This window comes from Rhagoletis pomonella, unplaced genomic scaffold (genome assembly GCF_013731165.1).
Source record: "Rhagoletis pomonella isolate Grant_MI unplaced genomic scaffold, Rhpom_1.0 Rhpom_scaffold_00002, whole genome shotgun sequence".
Classification (NCBI taxonomy): Eukaryota; Metazoa; Arthropoda; class Insecta; order Diptera; family Tephritidae; genus Rhagoletis; species Rhagoletis pomonella.
The window spans coordinates 84,259,567-84,268,435 of NW_023458556.1; the positions used below are offsets into that span (position 1 = coordinate 84,259,567).

At 33.7% G+C, this 8,869-nt stretch overlaps 1 protein-coding gene across 1 annotated transcript in view; it reads right to left on the bottom strand.

The window, feature by feature from the left end:
- Positions 1-3,668: 3,668 nt before the first annotated feature.
- LOC118734129 overlaps positions 3,669-8,869 on the bottom strand; it is a gene marked incomplete in the record, with an annotated part of 275,636 nt that continues 270,435 nt past the window's right edge. The window contains 1 exon segment of the mRNA XM_036463841.1: positions 3,669-3,903. Within this exon segment, the coding sequence (XP_036319734.1) occupies positions 3,811-3,903 (93 nt within the window).

Here is an 8,869-nt window from a genome sequence, read left to right on the forward strand (position 1 = left end):
TCTGAAAAATCCTATGCAAATCGATGTATCGATGTATGCCCGTCGATGCATCGAAAAATATCAATGTACATTTCGATGCATCGAATCAAAGAAAAACATCGATGTATTTTTTCCACTGACATCCCTAGCACTTCTACGGCACGCTACGTACACGTTCGTGGGTAACAACTATGCTTTTATAAGATTAGGTGTTTGCATGTCATTTCTGCGCCTTCATTGTCGCTGTGGTGCAGTAGATACCCGCGAACTAAAGAATCAAATTTCTAGCTCCGTACTAGATCTTTATCGCCAAAAATGCACCTTTCCGATAGTAACTAGAACTACCCAGTTCAAAATCAGCGAAATATGGTACTTTAAAAAAAAACTATTTTATTCCACTTTTGTCATTAGAAATCTATATCTATAGAATAATGCAATGCCAGAACCAAAGCAACTGTACTTATGTACAAGGAATATATTGGCACCATATTCACTTGAATCTCCGTTTTTGATTTGGATGATAAGTGTCCTGGTCGATGGGTTCAGGCTTATGGCAGCCCTAGGCTACTGAGATAGAGCATTACACCATACATAAGTAGGCCGTGCCACTCCGATTTTTCTAAAATTTCATAATTGCTTATTTAATGCCAATATTGTACTTCACATTCCAACTTTCAACAATTTAGATCTAGTGTTTACGGAAATACCACAGTTTTTCCAAATACCGTTATGAGGAAGGTGGGCGTACATAGTTCGACCGGATTAATCGGTATCGGCATCGGCTAGTATCAGCCAAAAGAATCGGCATCGGCATAGGCCGTTTTTGGCCGCAATTTTAACAATAGTTCATCAACATTTGAAACTGTTTAATCCGATTTTTTAGAATTTTGTTGAGTGCGCAGTTTTCTAAACTTTAGTATAATAAAGTGCAAGTTTGAAGTAGCTAGGTAAGTGTTGATTTTTGACATTTTTTTGTTCACGCATTTTCTTCCAAAGGGCCATTCCATTGTGACTAGTGGGACATTTTACTCCAGAATGTGAGTAATTGTGAATTTTAACTATGCCGTCGGAACTTACACAACAGTGAAAGATATTTTTTAACATAGAACGATAACTAATGTTTCAAATTGCTTTAACAAAAATACCAAGCGATTTCTTAGTTTTATGTAACTATCATTTGAATGAATGTGACTAGTGGGACACTAAAAATAACTCTATTTTACCCTTGTGCACTCGAAGATGAATTTTAGCCAAAACACTTAATTTTCACGAACGATGTATTTGTGTTGTAAAATATAAATTATACGCTTTCGTTTTCAATAAAAATGAGGTTTATGTAATCTTCATAGAAATATTAAAAAATATTTAAAGTTGTGACTTCTTTTAATTTTTTTAATATTTTACCACAGGTTAATGAAATGTAGTCATTTAAAAATAGGTTACTACTGAAATAGAGATAATTAGGGCATATTTAAATTTTGTCGTTTTCCTCTTTTCAATGGAATGACCCCAAACAAAGTATGTTCGAAAATTTTTTTAACATTGAAGAAAAAGACTATGGAACAAAGTATTGCAATGCTATGTATGCATAGGCGCTATATTACTTTTAATACATATGTATGTATGTACATACATAAATAAGTGAATAGACTCTTGAATGATTATTTGTTTAGTAATGTTATTTTTTATGTTTTTCTGTTGTTTCTATAAAAGTTTATCAAAAACATTTGTTCTTTAATGAATTTATATTCAGGTAGTTTTTTAAGGAATTGGCATCGGCATCCTTGTCCTAAGGCCGATTAATCGGCATCGGCATCGGCCAAAAACTGGGAATCGATCGGACTCTACATTGGCACTGTCACACGGTGATAGATGTAATTGGCGGAGGCACGAAAAAACTAGTGAGAAAAAATTATGAGCCAATATGACAATGTTTTAATCCAATCAGGCAAAGTTTTCACTGACCCGTGTTACTTATCTTCCGTCACCAAAAATTAAAAAAAAAAATGCAGGCTGTTTTGGAATGGCAAAAAGCCAAACCGATACCTGAGGATTCGAATTTTCATTACATTAAAGGCCTGCTCAAACAGGCGCGGTGCGGTACAGTGCGGTATAATCCCGTACGATATGCGGTATCAAATACCATGGCGGTATATGGGAACACTCAAACAGACGCGGTATTGGAAGTGCGGTACACCGCGGTACAGAACTCTACCGCAGCATGCACAGTTGACCGCGCGGTATAAGCAGATATATCGTAAGCAGAGTTGCAACTTAGGGCTAGAGTTCTACCACATATTTTATCTACAAAAGTGTTATAGATTATAAATTCTACCTTTTTCATTATAAAAAACGTTAGTTTAAAAGTGCTCGTAATAGATTTGTTGGCATAAATGTGATATTCTTTGGTTTTGTTTCTCACAAAGTAAATAAAATAAAGTTGGACTTTTTCGTTTGTTTGAAAAATGTTTTTCAAATCTGGCAATGTTGCTCAGAAATATGAACGGTAAATTTACTGGAATTTAAAATTCTTTCGCAAAACGTACATAATGGAGCGCAAATATGGAAATATTTATAAAATCTTTCTTCGTGGTTCCGCAGTTGGGGCATCAGGCTGGAAAATTCACCACCTTCTTTTCTTCTCAAATTTATTTCGTGAACCCATCTTCTTTTTCTTAAACATAAACATAAATTAAGAACTTTGCAGGATAAAACAAAGATGTAGGCATATTCATACCTTTTGTTTTCTTCATCGAGAAGTGCTGCTAATAGCAATAATTCGTCCTCAGAGCTTGAGCTGTCCATCGCGAAAATCAGATTTATAATATATGTATAAATTTAGAAGGAGGAATGCGTAGAGTGCCGTTAATTTGAGCTCGTCACATGGCAACAATGTTTCCTGCTATACCGCACTATACCGCACCGCGCCTGTTTGAGTGCCTATCGTTACCGCGTATCGTACGGGATTATACCGCGCTGTATCGCACCGCGCCTGTTTGAGCAGGCCTTAAAGCTGTCCAGAAAAAGGTAAAGTGCAGAATTCATATCCTATCAGAGGAAAGATCGGTGATCTAAGTTTAAATAACTAACAATAATAACTACTTAGATGAACTCTGTCGAACACGTGACGTGATTTGTCTGTACGTGACAACAAATAAAATTATAGTTTGAAAAACTAAAACCTCGCTATTATAATTTCCATTCGTACTGTCATCAGGTATGTAACTTGAGAATAGAAATCGCTGCATCTTTTAGGCGCATCAATATTACATAGTTACATCCCGAGCTAATAAAAGGGAGGTAATAATAATAATAATAAAAAGCAACAACGTTCTTACTTAGACTTTTCTTGTAAAACATGTGTGGTCCTTGTTTAGCATTTTAGGTGAAATTTGAATGTAAATATAACAATTCTTAAAATTGGCTGACTCGACCTGTCTGTTACGTGACGGTCTTTTTTTTCTAATTCTTTTAATCAAAGCCCAATGTTCAAACTATAGAATAAAATTAATAAATGACGTGTCTCATAAACATAAATCTATACGTCTTACGATAACAGAAAAGTAGTTGATTTTGTCTGTACGTGAAGATGGAATGCTCCATATGTACATATATGTATATACATATGTAAGTATTTGAATGAAATAAAAAAATAACTCAAATGTATGTATTTTTATAAGAACGGTCGATGTTTATTTTAAGCATATTATGCATGGTTTTACAATAATAACTATAACTATTAAAGTGTAAATGCAATTAAGTAATTGATATTATTTTATTGTTCTTGCTTTCGATACGAATTAAGTATGTAAATTTTTAATTATAAAATGATCAAACAGACTCCAAATGTTCAGCTAACTCCAGAATAGGGCTTTCACTAAGAGGCCTTATGACGGTTTGCCAGTTCGATGTGTAAACATTTGCCTGAAAGAAAAAAATATACACATTTAATTTTTTTTAAATTTAAATTCGGAGGTAGTAGTATGTCGCAGAATGTAACCCCTTTGATATTCTGCTAAAAAATTTATGTTCATTAGACCAGGGGTTCGTAAACTTTTAAGATGATGGAACCCTTACTAACCACATTTCATTTTATGGAACCCCACATCAAATTACTAAAAATAAAAGGCAGAGCAATTTAAATATGAATAAAAACCTTTACTAGAAATAGTATACATACTTTAAATTTTAATGTGAAGAATGAAATTGTTTCATTGTTAGTAATTATTGTATAAAATAGCAGTTCGATATAATGTCTGAAAGCTGTATGCGCATTTCTGGGGTAGTTGTAAGCTGAAATCCTTGTTGACAGAGTATGTTGTGACAGAAGGAAGCAAAGTTAAGATGGTCGTTTTAATGACTTCATGATATTTACTCTTAACACTAACCCAAAACTCTTTTAGAGACACAGATCCAAATGTGCGTTACAATGTCGAAGTACTCTGGAGATCTATGAATGCTTCGTAAATGTGCTTTGTACCAAACCGATATTACTACTATCATCCGAAAAGTAATCTGACAAAGATTTCAGGTGATTTACCAAGTGCTCAGTTATGACATTTCACATTTCATTTGGCAATTCGTCGCGTTCCTTTAAGAAGTTGTATATAACCCTTTGGCTACAGCGGCCAACAACACATGCCGGTTAGAAAAAAAAAACAAGGTGGCAAGCGCAAGCTCAACGCTCTTATTTAGGTATGGCACTCAGTACGGCAATCATATGTACCAACTACAAGTATATACGTATACTTGAAAATAGATAATTACGTCTGGGTCAAACTGTTTATAGAACTTTTCTTTCTGTGTGCAACTTAAACCGACCACCGCGCTTATTCATACCAAAATTAATTTCGCGGAGCCCCGGTGACTTTTCTACGGAACCCTTGGGTTCGGCGGAACACACTATGAGAAGCTCTGCATTAAACCACGTCAAAAAAATAAACATCCTGCAATGCGACCGCAATCCGACCCTGACTTTAATATTTGACATGGTAGTGATCCTTCATAAATCTACCCCGTCTACGATAACTTTTAGAGGTCGCAGATCGTTATTCTCTTTTGAGGTAAATATAATTTTCTAGGACCAATAAAAACGTTCGAAGCTGTTAAAATATACCGATTATGTGCCATTAAAGTGGTATGCAGCCTCAGATTCCTTGAATTCCAAAAAAAAATAATAATTACTAGTTATTACTAGATAATTAATAGTTATTACTAGATCTGACCCAAACAGTGCATGCGATTAAACAGGTTAATTTCGGAATTTAAACAATCTGAGCATGCATAACTAATACTTAAACGGCATCTAATCAGTGTATTCATATACAGTATTCCCCGCTTAATTGCACTTCAAAAATGGCTAAAATTTTTGTTCATCGATATTTGATAATTGAACAGTTTGTTCACTTTCAGAAATTCCGCTAAATTGGACAACCTAAGCAATTAAAAGAAAATGCATGTGTGCATTTTAAATTTAATGATATTTACATAGTTTAAACTTTAAACGAAAAAGCGTAAGGAATAAAAAAAAAATTTAATTTATTATTTTTCATACGTATCTATGTATACTTGTCCACACATTTTTAGAGATAATTGTTATAAAAAAATATAAAATATACGTAAGTAACAATTAACCGGGGAAAAGAGAAGGTATATTTCTTTTCAATGCAACATCTTTTAACCAATTATACGGGGAAACTAAATAACCGGGTTCAATTATGCGGGAAAATTGACATGGATTTTTCATGCAATAGCGGGGAAATCAATAAACCGGGGGACAATTAAGCGGTGAAAAGAGACTAACTCATTTTCTTACGTGTAACTCATATGGGAAAAATAAACACTCAATGTGCGATCTCTTAGAATTACCGTAGAGAGAGGAGATTCATGGAGGATCATTAAATACTAAATTCTGAGTCAGACTGGTTCGCATTGCAGGAGTTTTATTTTTTTGACATGGTCTAATGCAGGCTTTCCCAAAGTGGGTGACGCGGCACCCTGGGGTGCCGCTAGCGTATGCCTTGGGCGCCGCTAGTGGCTAGAGTATACTAGTGGTGCGGGCAAATTCTTTAGTCTTTCCATACACAACGCAAGCGGATAAAATCTTCCAAATCTCATGTATATATAAGCGAGTCATTTCAGCATGCTACTGTTGCTGCTTTCGTCACTCGCGCGCACTGCCGTGCGCTGTGATTAGGGTAACCGTTTATTTTGCGGACTTAAGGTAATACCAAAAACTGTTAGGATTAATCTGAACTTTGGTTCTACTATTTATTTAAAAATTTATGCAGTTAATTTAATTATTTTCTTAATCGAAGAAAATTTTGATTATCTGTACTTAGGTTTTATATCCTAAATTTTTTGTACCCTTTATTTTTAGCATTTTTCAACTGATATATCCTGGAGTTGAACCAAGGAGGTTTATTACGTAGGGATAAATTCCTTACAGGAACATAACATGATACAATGTTTTAATTTTTGATGAGGTGTTTTACTCGAAATAGGAAAATAGGGAATAAGCAATCCACACAAGATGTACTCAATTCGGCACAAGTAAATACTAAATCTAATATGATATTTCCCTCATTTAAAGCAGAGTTAATTTGGTTAAAGCCCCATACCATAATAGAGCTCTAGTATCAAGTAAGTCAATATCAGACTTTTTATGTGACGGTAAGAAAATATTATTATCAGCTATTCAAGTAATATTAATAAGATTGAAATCACCAAGATATATTATTTCATCGAAATCATTAGCACTATCACTCATATCTATTAGATTACCTAAATACTTATCATATATATCAATATTGCTATTGGGTGGGACGTACGATGCCAATAAAATTACTGATTCCTTGATCATTGGATAATTTACATTTAACACAAACTTTTTCAATTAATTAATTCATTGCTGTATTATTTTTTTTTGTTAACATTTGTATCTCACTTAAATGGTATTTTGATGTCTCTGCTGAGGAAGTACTATGTACTTCCTTAAGAGGTAAATTATTAGCTCCTTTAGCTTTAATGTAAGGGCTGAAATTGTTTTGATGATTTCAATATTTCCTTTAAGTTTATTGGGAGCTTTGGCAATTTTACCCTGAAATCATTTGGCGCTGAAAGCTTGCTGGTGTATTTGTTTTTGACCGGCTTCACAAAAAGGAGAAGGTTATCAATTCGTCGGAATATTTTTTTTATTATTTTTTTTTTTTATGTACATATGTTACCGCATAACTTTGGACCACGTTAACCGATTACTATAATTCTTTTTTTAAAGGAAAGTTGTTACCTCACAGGTGGTCCCATTCTAATTCGGTTTAAATCCGATCATTAGATCATGAATAGATTAACGATAATCTTAAATTTTTATATGGGAATTGAAGTCGGTTTTGTTTTTTGCTTAAAATTTACTTGTTCATATAAGCATTTGTTGAAAATGCAGTCTCACATAGAAATGTAAAAGTAAGGCCCCTATTATGAGTTGCATTCGATCTTCGACTGTGGTCGAAAGTGCTGATGGAACGAATTTTCATTTGGTATTATGACGCTTATTCGATGAAGAATAGCGCTTGTTCATAATAATATATTTTTCACCGGTGAGAAGCTTTGTTTACAACTCGAGCAAACTAAATAGTGTGATTATACATATGTATGCAAATTTGTGCAAATTAAAATGAAATAAAAAAGAACGTGAGTTTATAAAAACGTGGTAAGAGTACAACAGAGTTCTGGTTCAACGATTCGTCAGAGGATGAGAGCCTGGTAAACTGGCCAGGAGTAGAAAATGTTTAAGAGGGTTTAAGTGCAGTCTTTAGAATATATTTTGACATAAAATATACTTAAGAAATTTGTCTACAGATTTATTAAAAACTTCCGACTGTCTAAAGAGGCGTTTTTGAGCGTTTGTTTAAAATTAGTGTCTAGCCGCCAAAAAGTAAGAAAACAAAGACAAAATCATACATTTTTAAAAATTTTGTAACACTTTGCTACACCATCGAAAGCAAAATTCTGTTCGAAAATTCGATACTCAACGAAAATTTCGACACGGTTGCATAGCTCATAATACGAATTTCATTTTCAATAACCAGCGAAGATCGAAAATCGAATGCAACTCATAATATGGGCCTAAAAGTCACTAGTGTTTTCTGCATACACTTGCATCCTGAACCCTCTTGGCTCCCTTCGTAGTATTTAATATTCAAAGTGCTGTCTTCACTGATGTTCAGAAAGTTTTCAAAAGCTTGATTTGTCATCTCAGTAGGTTTACTTTTCGGGTCAGATGAAGACGGATTTGTTACCCAGCTGAAGACATCCTCAGATTCAATGTTGGGGAAATATTCGACAATGGTTTTTTCTAAACCTTCTATGAAATATGAAAATAATTTTTACAGCCAATTTCACGAAAGCAATTTAAGTGAAAAATTATTTTAATTTTTTTGAATTTTATATGGAAATTTACAGAAAATAAAAAATCATTTCCCATTCGAATCGCTGGTGAAACCTGCAGTTATCAATTTTCTTACACGGTCAAAATATTGGGTTTAAATTTTAAACCGCGCTCGGACTACTGCCTTTTTTAATCTTTTATAGTCTACTTTTTAAACCAGTCAATAGTTTTAAGCAATTTTTAATATATTCTGGTTTAAATTTTAGTCCAGGCAGCCGAGAAAATGATGTTTTGCTAAGAGTGGTTTAAAATTAAAACCAAAATATTTTAATTCTAGTTTATAGGTTTCTTATATAGAAAATTTGGTTTAAAATCTAAACCGAAATAGAAAATGTTTGCCAATATGCCTTACTGTATATGTCTCTCAGAGAGAGAGAGCAAATTTTATGAACTGACGGCATCAACACAGCGAAATGTGGTGTTGATTCAAACTCGACATATGAA